At 40.9% G+C, this 20,184-nt stretch overlaps 1 protein-coding gene across 1 annotated transcript; it reads left to right on the forward strand.

The window, feature by feature from the left end:
• Positions 1–373: 373 nt before the first annotated feature.
• Positions 374–16,884, forward strand: LOC142938116 (tumor necrosis factor receptor superfamily member 11B-like). Its single transcript, XM_076081339.1, has 6 exons — positions 374–421; positions 8,726–8,953; positions 9,284–9,428; positions 14,287–14,502; positions 16,178–16,402; positions 16,490–16,884. Exons 1-6 carry the CDS (start codon positions 374–376, stop codon positions 16,882–16,884), a joined length of 1,257 nt encoding a protein of 418 aa, XP_075937454.1.
• Positions 16,885–20,184: the final 3,300 nt, after the last annotated feature.

The following is a 20,184-nucleotide window of genomic DNA, read 5'->3' on the forward strand; positions in this document are numbered from 1 at the left end:
GAATATTTGTAAAAAAGTCGACCCATTTCAATCCACGAATGAATCCACGCCGCATTTTAGACCCCGCTTCGTTTCCTTTGCTGTCGTCTACTACACCATTGATTACTTTGCGTAATCGTAACGCAGCTCGTGAGGATACAACATTTTATTTTTAGAAGCGACTGGAGAGAGAAACACAAAGACAGACAGGGAGAGGGCTGTACACCGGATAACGAGGTGGGTGGGCACATGCTCTCTCTCTCCCTCTCTCTCTCTCTCTCTCTCTCTCACACGCTCTCTCTCTCTCTCTCTCTCTCTCTCTGTAGCCTACTGTATAAGTACAGATCTGTGATGGAGACCCCATCACACCGCATTTCACTTTCACGCAGTGAAGATGAGCGCTCGGATAGCGAAATCCAACCCGGCCATGAAACTGATACTGGTGAGTAAACAAGATATTCTGCAGCTCTCCTCCTTGGTCCGCTGAACCGATCTTATCCGCTGGAGCACCGGGGTGCTCCTGACTGGGGGGAATGAGATTCTGATTTTGCGAGACATGGATTATTATTGCGCTACACGCGGTTTCAGATAAGTGGTAATCAGTTGGGTACGGGCACTCGCCTTAGTCCAGGTTTATTACCCCAATATATTCGCTGATCACGTGGCATGTTCCCTCCTCACAGCATGCGTTCGCGTAGGTAATGTGATGATGTTCAATTTATCACCGGGGCCAATAAGCACTCACTTCAGTCACGGATGGTGTCCCCTGAGATGCAGTCCGTTTTTTTTTCATTTTAGATTTGACATTTTGGTGTCAATTGATCATGATCGGTCTTGTTTACAGTATCACTGGTTTTGAATAGACATGATCCTGTCTAAGTTTAGACAGAGTTATTTTAGAATTCACCCCGTCTTACTTACCTGTTTTAATTGTAGTCGGCATATAGAGTATGTGTGACGCATTTAAATGCTAAATAAGTAAAGCTGCATCCACTATATTCATACATATTCATGATGTAAGGTAGTAGTAACCTGGCAATATAATGCAGTCCCACGTAGCAGCCCTGCAGTAAAAGCTTGTAGGCTACAGGTAAGGTTTTGTTGAGACTATGTAGAGAGATGTCGATGCTGCTTTTTGGTTACTTCTGAGGCTGTTAGTGGTTGGTTTTGTAGTGAATAATATCATATTGTAAGCTGTTTGTGTATGTGTCCAGCTTCAGTAGCGTATTAGTAGTAGTAGTAGTAGTGTATGGATATATATGAGATCTGTCAAAGATGAATAAGAGTAAATTATTCCAGTTTTGGAAATATAATCGAACTGTGTTTAAACTGGAGGTTGTTTGCTTTTGATGATTAAAGGAGCTCGTGTTTCACCCATCTTTTTATTCACTGCTTTCAATACTCACAACCAACAAATGTTTACTTTAGCTCTTATTTCATTGCTTTTTCTATGGCACGTTTGAAATGAATGAAACGTAATCCTCTCAGAAGAGGAGCGTGTTGCCAGCAGATGGTGTTGACTGTGAGTTTGACATTACACTCATTTGTTCTACAACGCTTTCAGGGGATTAGGCCTGCAGGGTAGGAGCAGTTATTTTCTCTGGAGTGTTTTGCATGTGGTGCTGTATTGGGGCTTTGTAGGTTTTGCATATGTGCATGTACAGATGTGTATCTGGGTAGAAACAGGTTGTGCACTGTGGCTACACAACACTGGACCCACTATCTATCATAATGTGTGTTTGTCTGCATGAGAAAGAGGGAGAGATGTTGTGACGTGTAAGCTCAGTCTGTCATTTTCTTTGGAAGAAGTGCCGCTTCTTTGTGTGTAAAGTATAGTGTACAAGGCAGTGAAGTACAAATGACTGTGTGTGTGCATGTGACGGGTATACTTTCTGCCACCATTTCATGTGATGTCCTCCAGTATTCTATCCAGTATTTCTCTGTAACAATTTACCCAAAATAGGCACATGTTTTATTCTCACAATTTCCTGACGTAGTGTTGTTGTGTTTATCCATTATTCAGTTAGTCATGCAGTCAGTCATTTGGCCAGCCATGCAAGCATTTATCCAACTAATGAGTCAGACGCCCAGCTGCCACAGTCCCAACTGTCAGCATCCAGCCAATAAGTCAATCTGCACCCCTCTGGATCCCCCGTCCTCCCTTGAGCTATAGCCACTCACTGAGTTCGTAAGTAATTCTGTGTTGAAGGGGCACTCTGCCATTGTGTGTTCAAGATATTGTTTTTGCTTAGGAGCCCAGCGGCCAATGCAACTCCTTCACCTGCTCACGCTTCCTGTTCCCCCGCACGTCTCTGACTCATGTGGCTGCCTTCTGTCTGCTGAAAAAACACACTTTTTGTTTGGGTCCTTGCCCGGGATGATGTCAGTGGAACAGGCATGGAAATTGGATAGAATACTGTCATGCTGTTCCGTCTTTTTGTTTTTGTGCAGTCACATGTTTTCAAATGTTAGTGAAGAAGTGAGGTTCAAAGGAGCACAATTATGCAGCTGAGGACACCTGTCTGTCCATCCAGCCAATCAGACGGCTAGCTAGCCTGCATGTCAACCATCCATCCGTCCTTGTAGTATAGCCACTAATCCCCATTATCTCCCTCTATGATTATCTATCATCTGTGCTCTCTTTATCTCTACGCCTCCTCTCCTTCACTCTCTGTTGTGGCCGTTGGCACTCGCTGCACCAACTTCCCTAAACCTGGCTGCAGGTTCACACGCAGACAGGAGAAGCTGCAGAGAGGTCACTTGGCCAAACCGACTCAAACACTGGAGAAAGGGGGAGGAAGTGAGCGTGACAGGGGGGAGGGAGACATACAGAGGGTGTGTAAGTGTACAGGATCAACATGTTTTAAACAAACAAGCACAAACGTTTATTCAGAAAGCAACGATTACCTCTGGAAGGTGCTTCCGCACACATAACTTCCCCTTTTCCATCAACAGTAGTACTGATAGCAGAAGTAAGTGTGTGTGTGTGTGGGGGGGGGGGAATGAGTGAATATCAGATACAAAGAGCAGAAAGAATATGTAAAAGAGATACACCTGTTCGTGTCACAATCACACACTGGAATCCCTCTTTGTTTTATATTAAATCTGGATGAGTTATATTAAAAACAGCGGGATGCAAATCTGATGCAAATTTCTGTAGTTACAGTTTATTAGATATGTTTGAACATGAGAATAATTTGATTTATTTACTTAATATGCTCCATCCCAAGTAAAAATCCTTTGTTTAAAGGTTACTTAAGTAAAAGTACAAACAATATAAAGCAGCAAGATGACGATATATATTAGTACATTATAAGATTGTTAATACTATACTGGATTAATGTGAAAGTAGCATTTTATCTTTGTAGCTGGTTGAGTTGTAGCTTTTTACACAGTTGTAGGAGGTTTAGTCCGGGGACTCCCCCTCCCAGGGGTCACAATATTCATTAGGGAGTTTATGAAACTATACAATGATCTTCTTTTAGACAAATTTCAATTAATTTGTTGGACTTCCAACCGTCTTCCTTGGTTTTTATTTTCTTAAATATTGCAGAATTTGACCACTTTGGGCCTAAAATCGTCTTTTAAAATAAGCGAGAACTTTAAAGTAAAAATATATTTTTGGTGGAACTGCTAACAACCCATAGACATCTGAAGTGTGACCAGGGTCTCCAAGTAGACAAAGTTTAATATTTTGTAAGAGATCACGAGCCCAAAATGTTGGGAATTACTGGTTTAATCTTCAACAGTGCATCATATTTTATCAAATGTATATATTTTATATTTTATAAATGTTTTTCATATACAATCTTCATATGTAAAGTAACTGGTAAATATAAAATGCACTGGAGTATAAAGTACAACATTTTCTTCTGAAATGTAGTGGAGTACAAATATAAAGCAGCAGAAAATATTAAAATAAATAAATAATATCTTTCGGCTTTCAGCGATCTACATAATGGCTGCAATTAATGGTAATTTGTATTATTGATTAAACTGCTGATTATTTTCTCAATTAATCAATCAATAGTATAAGGTAAGAAAATATAGTTTTTTTATTTTTGTAAATGCCCTTCACAACCAGCAAATATTACATCTGAGAACAGCAGACTGACTGGGTTCTAGTAATTAGCCAAACACTATTAAATTCTTGGCAGAATTGCACATGTTAAACATGCACTCACACATTTTCAAGTCATTTTTATCACAATATTTAGCAGATTCAAAATTAGAAGCAGTTTTTTTTGGGATGCTGGGATGAGTAAGTGAACAAAGACAGAGTTCTCACAGGACCCAACACACACACAAACACACATGCACACACACACACACACACACACACACACACACACACACACACACACACACACACACACACACACACTCATCCCAGAGCTGGAATCCCCCCTCAGACCACCTGCGTTCTACAGTTAACTGAAGCCATGTGCCTGGTGGATAAGCTGGTGTAGTGTGGTTTGGTCCCTTTGTGCCATGGCTCTTCTCCTCATGCCATGAATTTAAAACTGACCTCTGGCTACTCAAACTCTGATTCTCCCCTTGCTTTGCTTTTCAGTGTGCTAGACATTCATTGTAACTCTAAGCCTGAACCCTATCCGTAAGTTAAATACTGAAGCAAATTTGTTCTGGAAGCATTTGAATATTTCCACCAACGACAAAAGGGAGGACATGTTTTCGGTTTCAAAATGTAATTGGGATTCACTGAATTTGGTTAAGTTGCTGCCTGAATACAGATGCTCATTTTGCCTCAATCTCTAAACATTTTTATCTTCTTTTTATTTTACCTATCAAAACAAATAAAAATGTATCTCACTCAAACATATTTTTATTATCCATAATGAAGCTGTCTGCCGTCTGTTTGCACAGTGTTTACTGTATCTTCAATGTAATGCCACTGATGAAGAGTATTTTAGCTCCAATTAATTTGTTTTTACCAATGTGCGTAAAATGAATAAACCCATTACCCGCCCATTATCTAGATGTTTCTCTTTTTTATAAGCTCTTATGAAAAGCATGTGTCCTCATTTTAAAGGCTATTTCTGGCAGGTGTCTGAACTCTTTTGATATGTTGCCACAGCCCATCTGTCATGCAGTGCATAAAGTGCAGTTACGCTTGTTTCAACAAAGCACAAGCCATCATTACACTTACGTCTATAATTTAGACAACAGACAGGTCATAGAGAAACAAAAACCCTTGGAAGTCTCATGAACCCCGTCCAGCCAAAGGACTGGCATTATTTCAGTAACTATGTCATTGAATGTCAGAGGTATTACATTTGTGCCCATACTGACAGATAAACACTCTGTGAATGACTGTAAATTTGCTCGCTTAACATCATCTCACCACCAATAACATCACACTGGATTATTCACTGTGTCCCTCTTGCATAGCCTGTTGTGAGAAACGCGGCCCATCTCCTTGAGAAGGGCCTGTGTATCTCCACACTTTACTGACTGGAATACACTTGTGCCGTTGTTTGTTTCATTCCAGAGGATAACATCTGCTAAAAAGCACATGTTCTCTGTTAAGGAATTGGTAAAGATTGTCTTTGCTCTGCATAAACATAAGGTTTTCTCTAAACTCACTTCAAATGGGATTTACTGGCATGGATTGCATAAGCAAACTGTATCAGATGAAGCCTGATTCAACCAGTAAATACATATTTCATTCTTAACCATTAAGATCCAGAGGAAGCCGATTTGGTGAGCCTTTTTTTTTTTTTTTCAGCAAACGGCTTCAAACACAGCTCTCATCAGTTACAATCATTTGCATAGCAGCTGCCCTGCCTTTCTTCGGCAGAACGTTACCATTACCTTTATACCTTCATCCATCCTCTCCCCTCAGCTGGCTGTGCTCCATGTAGGATGTGACTCTCGCTGAGCTTCCCTCGGGTGATGTGAACAGTATAATTATGGCTGTCAGTGGCCCCTAACTGCTGTGTAATTTGGGTTTCCAGCGGTCGTCCGTGATGTCATCAGATGGCAGCTTCTAAGGCGACAATGAGGTGAAAAGTTCAATATCTCTTTTAGCTGCTGATAGACTGATTCATGCACACCACAGGACATCTTCCCAATAAGTTCATTCTTAAAAAGTTGACAGGTTTCTTTTCCGCAGTAGCAGAGAGCTACTGTACTGGCTGGTTTTTGGAAAAGTGTGGCTCTCTGCCTGAAGTGTGTCATTACTAGAAAACAGAATAATACATAATACATATGATGTCCAATGTGTGAGGGTGCATTAAACCATTGACCTACTATGTGTTTTTGAATCGTTTCCCTATCATGAAGACGTGACATCATAAAGCAACGTCTCTGAGCATGCATGTGCTGTCGTTTCATTTAAACTACTGAACATTATTCTCACTCTACAGTATATTGCAGCTGGAGTCCAGCAAAACTACTGTGCTGTATGAGGGAAATCAAAAACAATACAAGCCTGAGCACTTCCACATGTGCTCAGGCTCTACATGACTAAAGACTGACTGAAGTCAAGTCCTGCCAGTAAACTCATCCCGACTCGAACCTAAGGTTAAAGCGGCAAGTGTAACCGTACCTAAATTTGCAAAAACAACAGGTGACCCTCTGTCCGTCCCTCGGTGCCCTCCACCCTCCTGATGTTTCTGAATTGATTGGATGTGGTCTGACGGCTTAATAGTGTGTATATACACTACTTAATTTGAAGAGCAAGACTATATGATTATGGGTTTGATTGCCGCGGGGGCCACCCATGCTACAAACAAACAGATGCAGCCATGGTATTGCTCAGCGAGTCGCTGCGGATGAAAGCCTTCAACCAAATGTTGTGCTCAGTGGTCGATAGGTTTTGCCGGGAAAACTACTGCGCTCGCCAGGCTGTTTGAAGTTTAGGTTTCTATTATGGTGTGTAAAACCCATTCATCTATTTTTGCTATCTTTTTCAATGACCTCCTTTGCAAAAGGAAACACAAATAGAAGGACCTGCAATTATCTTGTTCATTTTCTGTTTAATGCATCATTTCAGGTTGATAACTCCTTAAAAATGAGAAATATTTGCACAGTGTAATCGAGTATTAAGTGAAAACGCAAATACAGTTATACACATACTGTACATGCAGACCAAAAGAGTATATTTAGCAACACATGACAGATGGGGGAGACACGTCTGTGCTGCACACTGTCTCTTCTACACACACACACACACACTCATATACACATGTAGATTTCTGATGAAAAGATTTCTCTTGCCAAATATTTTGTAATATAATAGTGAATGAGAGATGCACACACACATACACACACACACACACACACTGAAAGTATCACTCTTAGTTTTGTGTCACAGACACACACACACATCGTATATTAAGTTTTGTGGTTGCAAGTTTTAAGGTAAAAGGGATAAATACACACATGCGGGAAGGAGATCAATGGTGTGTGGCGGGTAAACTGTATGAAAGAGTGGGTTAGTGTTTTGTACTCTGGTGGTGAATTGGGAAAGCCCAGTAACCTCCAACAGTACTTTTTATGAACAGCAGCCACGAGGAGACTGCAGAGCACACAGACCAACACTGAGGAAGACGATAATTGAACATCAACACTAACAAACATGCACACACACACACACACACAACACACACATTCCTGCATACACTCTTGCACGCACATGCATGAAGGTTTTGTAGTTGTTTGTTGTATGAATTCATTCATTTTTGAAGAGACACACAAACATGGTGGGAACAGAAAACCCCATACAAGCAAACTCAGTACGGCCTATTGTTAGTTTGTCCAAGCAGTGAGGATGTATCCCAGGCCAACGGGAAAGTCCACAGAGCCAATGGCTGAGGGACTTCAGGGTGTAAGGAACCAGATGTGTGACATCTGGTCTGCATGTGGCCTCGACCAGCTGCATGGCTGCATGTCAAACATGCTCACCAACTGATATCTTGGATTTTAGGCCAACGCTTTTCAGTTCCTGCTCAAGCGATGATACATGGGTTTGTTTTTGAGGCAATAGCCACATATGTCCGTCTCAGAGGCCTCGCTTACAGCCACCCACTTTACAGTGTGTCCATATGGATGGATGGATTAGGGGGGAAGATATATGGGTGTGGTGTACTCCTGCTCCAGGGCGGTATCAAACTGTTGTAGATCAGCGTTGAACCACGTCAGATGCTTTTCAGCTAGAAAGCAACCCATCTTACAGAGCTGCTGACAGGGGTAGGAGACTGCTTGTGAGGTCAGAGAACACAGGGCTGCACAATTATGGCAATGTAGAATGATCCATTACTGAAACATCTGAATTCGTTTATAAGCTTTGGAAAATCGTTACGATTTTGAGAAACAGTGACAAAAGTCCAATAAAATAAATATAGGATAAAATGATGCTCACATCATTTAGCATCGTGATTGAGGGCAGGACAAAGAGGACAATATTGCCTCCTGCAAAAAAATGTTGCTCTTGTGCTCCTGTGCAGTAATCCATATCCATGAAACTAAAGCTGAAAGTTTTAAGTCCCTGACCGGCTCCGTTTAAAGCAGAGGAAATCACTTCAGGACTGCGTGTCCACCAGGAGCTTCAACTTTACAGCTCTGACCTTTCTTTCAACTCCTTCTTACTGGAAGCTTTGGGTTGGCAAGTGCTCCAAAATGTAAACATATTTGAAACTTTAGCCAAAGAGGAGCTGTGCACGAGAGACTTTGTCACTGCTGTTGACTCTAAACTACTACTAAACCATTGTTCTTTCTCTCGCAGCTCTTCACAGCCTCTCTTTCCTGGGCCTTCCAGCAGCAGGCCGTACCGCCAAAGTACCAGTACCGCGACCCTGTGACATCTGACCTCCTGCTGTGTGACCAGTGCCCTCCTGGCACAGCCGTCAAACGACACTGCACCGCCGACTCACCCACAGAGTGCCAGGCCTGTCCTGAGAGGCATTTTGCTGAGAACTGGCACTGGGGGGACACGTGCCAATACTGCACCTCGGTATGTACGAGGCCAAAGGGTTCACCAAAGTTTCTTTTTAGTTTACCTCTTAATACCCAAGTGGCCTTTTTCTTTCTTTAGATTAGACGTCTTCCTCTTCGCCACTCTCAATGAATTACGTAATATGTATTGTAAACATATCTCCCTTGAGGTGTTTTTATATCCCTGTTCTAGTATTTCATTTCTATCATTTTTCCAGAGACTGCATGTGAAGCAGCAGCACAACACTGTTCATATATGTGCATGTAAAGCAGCATTAATGTAAATGTTGCTCTGGACCTGCAGCAGCACTGTTTCAATGTGTGTGTGTGTGTGGTTTGTTGTGTTCAGGTGTGCAAAGAGAGACAGCTCGTGAAGCAGCAGTGCAACAGCACAGGTGACCAGTTGTGTGAGTGTGCCCCGGGTTTCCACCTAGTGGTGGAGTTCTGCATCACACACAGTACCTGTCCACCAGGCTACGGAGTGACAGCATTAGGTAAGACTAAGAATAACATTATCAATATTATTATGTAGCTCTGCTGGCAGATTGCCTTTGTTTTACAGAAGATTTCTGAGAAAGGAAATCACTTAATTTGTGGATTTTCTGTCCGGTCAGCATGTAAATTAGATTTAAATCGGAGATCCCTGATTTTCTCTGGTTTTATTTTAGTTACCTATAGGTAGGTACCTATAGGTAACTAAAATACCTATAGGTAACTCAAATAAAACCAGAGAAAATTGGGAATATTCAGTCAGCACACATCCTGAGAGGAAGCACTGGCTGAGTTCAATGGATAAAAGTGTGTGTGTGTGTGTGTGTGTGTGTGTGCGTGTGTGTGTGTGTGTGCGTGTGCGTGTGCGTGCGTGTGTGTGTGTGTGTGTGTGTGTGTGTGTGTGTGTGTGGGTGTGGGTGGGTGTTGATTTATGTGCACATGTGTGAATGGGTGTTTGCTGCTATGTGTGTTATACACTGCAGAAGGTAGGTGTTTTCAGTATCCCTGTGTATTCTATATTTCCTCGAATCTTCCACTGTCACACTTTATGTCAAATCAGTATAATTCCAGATGTGTTACTGGCATGTCAGGAAGGAACCATCATGCTGCCAAAGCAGAGACACACACCAGTTACAGATCAGCATTTTCACATTAAAATGTCCTCTCCCTTATATCAATGTAAGCACTTCTCTCTCTCTCTCTTCGTCTTCTTCTGATTCTGTGAATCAGAATCTGTTCCAGATGCAGACGTCTCTTTTAACAGAGACAACATTTTTCTTTTTATACTGACTTGACTCTTTCTTAGAACTGTTCTTTCTCTGTCTCTCTGTCTGACTTTCGCACACGGACACACAGATTTTAACAGAACTATGTCATGGCCAGTAGTCTTGTTTTTAATTTGATTTGTCTGCGAGTTCCTCCTTATTCCTGTGTCTTTCTAGCAGAGAAGTGTTGTACATGCCAATGGTTGTTCTAATACAGTGTGAATAGTGGTTCTGTGTGATCATATAACACACATTTATGCATGTCTTGCACTTTCACACCTGGCCTGGTCTGAGTTGGTGGCAGTGTTGCCTGAAACTTCAGTATTTTACAGTTGTAAGTGTTGCAGCACTGATAAATGTCATGTCTTAATTCTGTCCTTACAAATTACGTTTGAACAACTCTCTTTCTAATCACTCTTAACCAAACAGCACAGACATTGGCTTGTCACTTGAACTGACGTTATTATATAATTAAATACATTATGGTGATTGATTTAGGAAAATCATTGACTGAGAGGTAAATTCTGTTTTAATGGACTATGGAAATATAGTTCTGAATATGTTCTGAAGGAAACAGTCCTTATGGAAGTTAAAAAGTCGTCCTCAAGTATTTCTAGTGTGGAAAAGGATCACTTCCTATTTTACATGAACTCCATTATTGGCATTTACAGCATTTTGTAATCGTTATCATTTAATTCCATTGGGGTAAAACTTCTGTCACTGTATCACTATGTGACAAATATCCATTATATTCCATGCTGTCATGCTGTCCTCACACCATCAGCTGACATCAGGAAGATTAACATTTACCCTTTTTCATTTGTGTGTAATTTGTTTCCAAAGTACCAGAATGATTTCAAGCAGTACTTCCTCATAACTCTGTATGTACAGAGGCTGTGAGTTTAGTTTGAATTGAATCAAATAGTTTTTGATTTCCAGGGTTTTATCGGGCCAATTCATATTTGTTTTTATTGGATCATGTAAGTGCCTTTGACATTTTTGAGTTCTCTTCTCCTGGTTCCTCTTGACCACAATACCTAGTTAAAGTTCATCATACATTGTGGGTTCCATGAGAGACAATGCTCAATTGTTTAACAAATCAATACTAATTGATATATCTTTTGGAAAAGCATTGCTCATCTTCAAAAGTGAAGTTCCTGTCTGCAGGAGGATCAGACAGTTGTTTAAGATACGCAGCTGTTCATATAATAGGTGTTATAGGTTATTATGTTATATATCTGTCTTTGAAGGAATGGCAATGGATGGACTATCCGTCCAATCATCTCTGAGTGTTAGCCAACATAAAACTATAAAAAATGAATTGGTATTTCCTGCAAAGTGCTTCATCACTTGTTCCTCATCATGAAGATGATGCATATTTTACAGGATAATTAAAGAGGAAACGGAGGTTTGTTTTGAAAGTAAATAGCATAACCTTTCCCCCTACAATCCTGAAGCTCTGCTTCCTCTTTCAATTTACTCCAGCGTGTTCGGCACAGACTCAAATATATCGTCTAGCATGAAGATTTCTTTGTTTGGGCGACTTACCTCTAATGGATTAACTCTTGCAAGAGTGGAAAAGCATTTATTTTGTTGTACGTTCAGACTGCTGCTGTTTGACTCGCGTTGTGTCACTCAAGTAGTCAAATCTATGCACATATATCCTACTATATGAAATGAATATCTCTCTTAAGAATGAGAGACATTTTACTAGAAAGAGCTACCCACGATTCTTCAGAGACAAAGATCGTCTCTAAAACTGACAGCAAATATTTGAGTAATGTTTTGTCATATGTTGCATATTAGTCTGGAAACACTGGTTCTCTGCTTTTAACATCAACATCACATTCCCTTTAGAGTCTAATGCTTTTCCACCCACTACAGCAGCAGATGCAGTCAAGGATGTCATTATCATGGTGGATATCTGACCTGATAATCCTTGCAGATTCTCTCCTTGGTGCGTCAGCAGTGACTGTGGGCAACTTAAAGAGAGGTTGATGCTGAATATTCCAGTGAACAGAATCTGATATTTCTACTGGAGCCGCAGTACAAACTGGCACAACACTTCTCATGACTTCATCTTAGACCTGAAACCAGAATCCAGCGGCTGCATAGATGAAACAAAATGTTCCATGGATTCTGGTTATTATCTGACTCACAGTATTATCTGACACCGCTCTACAGATAAGACAACTTTTTTCTGTGAATTCCTCTAGCATGGATGTTCAATCAGACCTGAGAGACTAATGATGCTCTGCAGACGTGAGACAGCATTTCAGGGGATTCCCCTCTCTGAAGCTGAAGGACAGACTAACACTTATTATGTAATGCCTTGGGTTGTGGTTTAGATCTTAAACCACAGGATGTTAGAAACCCGATGGCTCAGACCTTCTTTTATGACTCCTTATCTTTCCCCTTGATTTACTGATTTGTCTGTTTCTAGTTGTTATTCATTTCCTCTAACTGAACGCAACATTTTAAGTCTTTCTAACTAATTTATTTGTGTTTTGGGGAACTGATTTTATCGGTGTAGGAAAGAAACAACAAATGAATGAATTAAACAGTGATGTTTTCCTTGATATTAAGGCTGCCACTAAGGATTATTTTCATTATAAATGAATCTGGCACTTATTTTCTTCATCGATTATATCTATAAAATAAAAAAAAAGATTGAGATGACGTCAATAAATAGCTTGTTTTGAGCACGAAATCTAAAAAAAAATTGAACCTATATTTAACCAGGTGAGGTTTGAAATCTGTTTTTAAGGGTGACCTGCCAAGATGAAAACAACAAAACAAACTCAGACTAAAAAGAGAAAGTAATAATATAATAAAACTAAAAGTAGCGGAAGAACTAGGGCTGAGTATTTACCAATCGAGTTTACAATAATCTTGTAGTTCTCCAGAACTTATTATTATGTTTGCTATATCATAACGAAAAGAAAAGCAGCAAATCCTCACAATGAGAGGCTGAAAAAACTGAGAGATTGTTCGTAACCTATGGATTCTAGACAATTTAGTTAATTAATCGATGTAGACAGTAGAGCTACAGTAGCACCTCTACTTTACATTTTTGCTACATCTTACGATGGTAAAGTGCTAACATGCTATTTCTGCATCGACGGAGGAAATTCTGAGGAAGAAGAAGATGAAAGCATATGAAACCGTACAGACAGACGTGCACATTCTCATGCTGTATATGCTTTGTCATCAGTGCTGCAGGAAACATTAGCACGTTGCTGCATAATCAGCGAGCGGTTTCATGTTTTCAACTGTGCCACAGTAGAGGGAAACTACTAATCAAAGGTCAAATGTCATATAAGCACAACTCGTCCTCCGCCCACAAGTTTTCACTTCTACGCATTAGAGATAGAAACAAAATGAGGATGTGATTACAACGCTATTCTCAGTACATAGACATCATCATATCGTCATGCGTGCTGCAGGTCATACAGCAGAAGTTCTTGTGGTCTACTGTAGTGTCTTCATGGCATGGTTACAAGTTGTTGAAATATAGTAAAATGTCACTGTAGATGGGTAAAACATATTTAAAATGTGATCAATTGCTGAGTGAGAAAGACATCATTACATCATAAGGGCAACATTTTAAGTGATTAAATAATAAATAGGCTTAGTTATTAAATTATTATCTTTTTCTGATACTATTAATCAGTAATGTTGTTACTTCATCTGTTAAAAACACTCTGCATGCATTATGAAGTCATAGTCAGATGTTTAGACATTTATGTCAGTCACGCTTAAAAATCATCAGCTGACCAATAACGTTTCGCGGATTCATATTTCCCATTCACAAACGAGATATACCAACTAAGGAGGGGGTGTATTGAGTAAGCGCGGTGTGAGTCATTCCCGGAGTCACACAGTCTTCTGTCCTCCTGACACTTTGTCACATGTCGTCGTGGTCATAGTTCTAGGAATCACATCCTCTTGAACTCTTTGATCAGCTACTGTATGTGCAGAAAAATCTGTAAGGCCGGTTGTTTCTCATAAAATGTGACACTTGAACTGTATTATTTCTGTCACAATCATGTTTTCATTCATAAAATTAACATTTGATCCTGTGTATCTCCTCCAGGTACACCGGTGAGTGACACCGCATGTGAACGTTGTCCCGCTGGTCATTTCTCCGGCGGCGAATCCGCCACCGAGGCATGTCAGCGCCAAAGAAATTGCTCTGATTTGGGCTTGAAGACACTGAGATGGGGCACATCCACTTCGAACAGCCTCTGTGGCACTCCGGACAAGACGGCAACGCTGGAGTGTTCTCAGCAGCACACTTTGTGCCACACTGGTAAGACATACACTCAGCTGTCTGTAGCAATCACTACTAGCAAACCCTACAGGAAGGTTTTAGGACTAATGCAGGGTGGAATCAGGGTAGAGATTGTTTGTACAGAGTATTCACCGTGCACACACATACACACACGCACAAACAATGATGTTTTTGAGCTAACCGCAATTCTCAACAACTTAAAATCAGCCAGGGCTGAATTATTTCAGACATGTGGTCATTTTCATTCCAGAAATCGGGGGATTTCCTCGGTCAGGTTCTTTGTCCAGATTCCATTCTTTTCTAAATTCTTGCGTGTCTGAAAACCCGACACAAGAGAGAAAAACCAAAGCGAAGGGTTGAATGGGATGTTTATGCCACTGCTGTCATGTGACCCATGATGGATCAATTACACCGTTACACTGTCACATCCTCAAACTGCAATAACAGAGGAAACTTAGTCAAGCACAGATAGACTTAAGGCGAGCTGGTAAGTCTTTGTTACTCAGACTTAAACTATGACAGATGTGGACAATTCATTTGAGAGGAGAAGCCTCAAATATGGCAGTGAGACCCCAGAGCCTGAGAAACCACAGTCACTGAAGAACACACATACAGATGCTCAGACCCTGGCTCACTCGTGCATACTGCATACCACACTTGGAAGGAAACACACAAAGCTGTTGCCCCTCAGGGAGGGTGATGCTGTCCTCAAACATTCATTCACAAATTGTCTTCCTGCGGAGTACACAACCACAGATTGTCTCCAGCAGATCCTGGAACAGTTCAGCAGGGTTTTTCTTTTCTTTTCTTTTTTTTTACAAAGAAATGGGAAATTGAAAGCATTTGGGATTCCCAAAGTCGCTACGTGATTTGGAGAAACCACCAGGACGTCAATGTCAATTATAGAGCAAGCCACACTTAAATGATCCAGACATCAGAGAAACAAGCCTAATATCCTCTTCACATTAAACTCAACCATACTACACCTACGTTGGTTATACGAAACACTTTTTTGAAATGTCTTGGTGTCCTTCATGTTCTGCACGGCAGTCAGAAAACATATCCACACCAGGATGAACAAATGCTTCATAACGGTATGAAAATTGCAGACAGTTTCACATCGTCAGCTTTGTCAGTTCTGCGTAATACGAAAACCCTGCTCTTTGCAAAAAATTTGTTGCCTCATAAAGAAGTCCCAGAAATGTACAAGTTGGCACGTCATGACAAAAAGTGTAGGCGTTAGGTGTTTGTGGCTCAGCAGCAAAGCGCAGCAAGTGTCGGCACGCCTCACCTCTCTTCGCTGCGGTTCAACTTGCAGCTCTGGTTGCTTTGGTGCAGAGCAACAGAGATGGGCTCAGTTTGTCGGACTGATGTCAATGGTGGTTCAATGTTGTCAACGGAAAGAGAGCAAATCCTTATTTCTGCTGTGGTCAAATTACAAGCCAACGGTCTGAACACACACGCACAAACAAGTATAAAGAAATCCAGATGTATAATAGGCCATTGGGACCAAACTATGTTATCGGAATCACCTGTGCACCACGATTGGAACCTCTGTGAAGAATGCAGTTTGATTGACTTGGTCACCAGTCTAATTGTAAAATGTGCCCACTGCTATGAATTTCTTTATTGAGTTTTTTCATTTATTAATAATAATAATAATAAAGTCCCCTCTCCACACAATTTATTCCAGATGTGACCCTGTGTGAGGAGGCAGTCTTCCAGTCTCTCTCCCCCCTGCAACTGTCCTCGCTGCCCCTGGAGCGCCTGTTAGAGAGTCTTCCCGGGCAGAGGGTGGACCATAAGAGCCTGGAGAGGCTGAAGAAGACCTGCTCTCCCCAGCAGCAAGTTCTCCAGCTGCTGCGACTGTGGAGGGAGCAGAACAAAGACCAGGACAAGATGTACGCCCTCATACAAGGTACAGAAAAAAGGGCACCTTCTTTTTTTAGCCACTATAATTCAAGTCCTGGATTTGTGTATTAATGGCCGCACCTTGTCCCTTCAGGTATGAACCACTGTGAGAGGAAAGTCTCCCGCTGCAACAGCCTAAAAAACCTGACCCTGGCTGACCTCCTGAAGGTGACCAACAGCCTGCCGGGGATCAAAGTTCAGCAGGAGGATGTGCGGGCCGTGGTCTCGACTTGCCTGCCCAGGCAGTACATCCTGCAGCTTCTTCACCTCTGGAAGACAGCAAACCACGACCTGGATCTAGCCAAAGGTCTGTCTCAGAGTCTGAGGGTGCTGCGCAGCCAGGGGGCAGCACGCTATCTGGTGAAAGGCCTGAAGAAGATCGGCCGCATCATAGGAACCACCTCCACGCACAAGATGTATGAGAAGATGTTTGTTAGTATGCTTCACGATGAGTCGTGTTTTAAGGCTCATAAGCCATTAAATGAATAGAAATATGTGGCGCCTATAGCGTAAACAGAATCGAATGCATTATCAGATAAAGAACACACAAACACACATAAATGTATGTGAAAGAGTAACAGACGTGGGTTAATGTCAAGGTATCATTAAATGATATCAAGCTATGCATATAGTGCCTAACTGTAACACAAGGGCAAGACAGGCTTCAAAGATTCTTCTTTGCCTCTCTGATTTTCTGCCAAAATAAGGACGTTTTGATTATATGAGGTAGCATGGGATGCTAATAACTTCACCCTCAGTCCACAGTATCTTTCTGCAGTGATTAAACTAATAAGCCTTAAAGGAAAGAAAGAAAAACTATCACACATCTGTGTACTCCAGGTAGGCCGAAACTAAAACTTAAAAAAGAAGGTTGTCTGGGAACTTTTTGACCGGAGTCTGTGAAAAATGAAAAACTATTTAAGATGTAAATAGAACACTATTTTATGGAAGATAGGCTGGCAGATGTCGTGTTTTTATTATTGTTGCTTTCTCGCTGATTGAGAGGAAGGATTTGGTTTCATAATGAAATTGATGTATTTTCTAGTTTTCATTTGTTCGTTGGTTTGTTCTGGACTGCTGGCAAGTAAAGCTCATCAGAATTTTTTTTTTTTTTAATTGTCAGCTGTTTGAATGTACAAAGGAGTGCAATTGTTTTCTATTTAAAAAAATAATTTTACTTTCTGAATATGTAAAGGCTTGTTTTTTATTACTTTATCAGAAATACTGGATTCCAAATGCTGCAAGTTCATGAAGTGATATTTGTTTTATATTTTGTTTTATCACTTTTATATTATTAAATGTATGATCTGTGTTGTATATATGCTGTTCCTCTCTAAGCTCGTGTAACTTGTGGACACTAATGTCAATTGATCTGATTAAAATCAGTTTGTAAAAACGTGTTTTTTCTTCAGAGATAAGCGACTGGATTTGACCTGTTGGTGCAAGAGTTTTTACAGCTGCTCTTTATTGTTTACATGATGACAGGTGTGTATACAGGGAGGGGCCCTTACACACCTGCTGCAGTAAAATGAGAGGTTTTTGTGTCTGGAAACACTACCACTTTTGTCCACAGGGACCGCCAAAATCACCACAAAATGAAAGCTCCTCATAGCTTTAAGTAAATGTTAAAAAATGTTCCATCCACATTGGTCATGTCCGGTATAATTTTATCCATCGGTGAGGAATGACAGAGCTCAAAAGCCAATTTTATGTCATGGATAGAAGTGCTGGCAAACGTTGCAGGCCTGATTGACTCTGAGTCCTCCTTGGATCATCAACATTGTCTTCTGGCTCTGAAACATCTTCTTGCACAGCACATATTGTCAGCCGGGAGTGTTTCGATGGGAATTTGACCTGAGTTTGACTTACCACACATGCTACACTCATCAGTAACATCTTTACTTCTAACTACCAACCAAACAGTGATGAGAGTTGGGCTCTTTGTTCCAGATAGGAAAAGCAGTTTTGTAAAACCTTAATGTGAGATATTGTTTAGGCACCAGTATTGAAATATTTCAAACAATTCTCTACCCATTATAGTGTTGTTTCCAAGGCATTGTTGAGCATTGAAGTTCCTTATTGACCTTTGGGAGCAGATAGAACATAATCATCAAAGATCAAAGGTCCACTTACTATCTTTTCCGAGCATAAAACACATCTTGATCTGAAAGCTAGGAAGTAGATCATTGTATCCCAGTTTTACATACAAAATCTCTGGCATCATAATGGGTGCCAGGACCTTCTCCTGTGCTGCACCTGATTTTAAAACTAATTTCCCCCTCACGTCTGCATCCTGGACTCCATCACAGAATTCAGAACTGCTCTTAAAGGTGCAAAATACGAGTTTTTGATTACCTCCTGTCAGATCTCAACATGGCGACGCCTGAGCAGGTGGCTCACTGCTAACAGCCCTAACAATGCAAACTACAACAAATGTGCTAACAGTGTTCACCTGAGGGGCAACCAGAGGGTTGGTCGGGGCACCGCTGTGAGCTGTAACAAGCCGTGAGCTATAGCCAGTGGGGAACACTCACATGCACTACTAAGCACTAAAGCACACACAGGCAGCCGTGTCAACAAAGCAAAGAGAAGCTCTGATTACGACACACACGGAAGGACAGCGACTTCATTCTCTGCTCAGATCGACATTATCTTTACATGGATAATAGTTGTTTGCTCCAACATTAATGCCCTGAATGCCGCATATTGCGCCATTTAAACTGAACTTTCATCATTTTCACATCATGGTTGCGTTATATTCTCATATTCTGTGGAAACAGGAGGTGAGAGATAGATACTTGTTTGACTCATCACAGTATTTTGAAATGAATCTCAATTTGCTTGATCTGCACATTGTCATACTGTACTCGTATTTAGTGACTCATTGATTTACCGACTCTAAATCACTGGAGGTGTGAACATGAGTGTGAATGGTTGTCTGTCTATATTAGTCAGCGTTGCAATAATCTGGCGAGATGTCAGGGTGTACCCTGCCTTCGCCCAATGTCAGCTGGGATCGGCTCCAGTCCCCCTGCGACCCTTGTCCTGATCTTTGTTCTGCTCCCTCCACAGTCATGAGGAGTCATGAGCTCTAACATACACATTTTTTTTTTAATATAAATCATTACCTCAAATCATACCAAGATCATGACGCAGTATTTGTGGAAAAATCTTTTCTCACCTAATAGCCTAAAGTTCAACCATATATTTTAAATTGTGTGAGATTTCACTGAGATGGACCTTAAAATAAAACACATGAAGGGAAATGTGAACAAAATGATCACAGACCTTATACCATGGTGATTATTTCAGGTCTCATATTTATTTTACAAATCTTTTTGGAGGCATTTTCCCTTCACTGGACAGCACTCGGTCGAGCAAGACAGTAAATATCAGGAGAGAGAGAGCAAGGGGAAGATGTGTGTTGTAATCAGACAGACATTTGGGTGTTAAATTTGATGACCTTTGAATAAATTCCAGCATATGAGAAGTTGGTCATGAAGAACATAGATAACAGTTTATTCTCACAGACAAGAGAAAACCAGAAACGACTGCATTGGATCTAAGGTCAATCGGAACTGAAAAGCTTTCGTTTAATACTTCCTAAAGCTTTTTATCACCTCTGTTTAGCTGTCATGTCCAAAATTCAACTTAACTGCATGTGGAAGTAATCTGACCTTTTTAAATTACGAAGCATTATCCCTACCTCAAACGCCCACACATGGTTCCGTATAGGAACACTATATAAATGGCACTTATTCTTCTGTCAAACCCTCTTCAACAGAAGTG

This window comes from Anarhichas minor, unplaced genomic scaffold, assembly GCF_050575085.1.
Source record: "Anarhichas minor isolate MPS153535 unplaced genomic scaffold, ASM5057508v1 ptg000080l, whole genome shotgun sequence".
Classification (NCBI taxonomy): domain Eukaryota; kingdom Metazoa; phylum Chordata; class Actinopteri; order Perciformes; family Anarhichadidae; genus Anarhichas; species Anarhichas minor.

Excerpts from the sequence above, each read along its gene's own strand:
- LOC142938116 (XM_076081339.1), top strand. The coding sequence starts at position 374 with ATGAGCGCTCGGATAGCGAAATCCAACCCGGCCATGAAACTGATACTG. Across the intron at positions 9,429-14,286 it reads CTACGGAGTGACAGCATTAG|GTACACCGGTGAGTGACACC; the intron begins GTAAGACTAAGA and ends TATCTCCTCCAG. Across the intron at positions 14,503-16,177 it reads GCACACTTTGTGCCACACTG|ATGTGACCCTGTGTGAGGAG; the intron begins GTAAGACATACA and ends AATTTATTCCAG.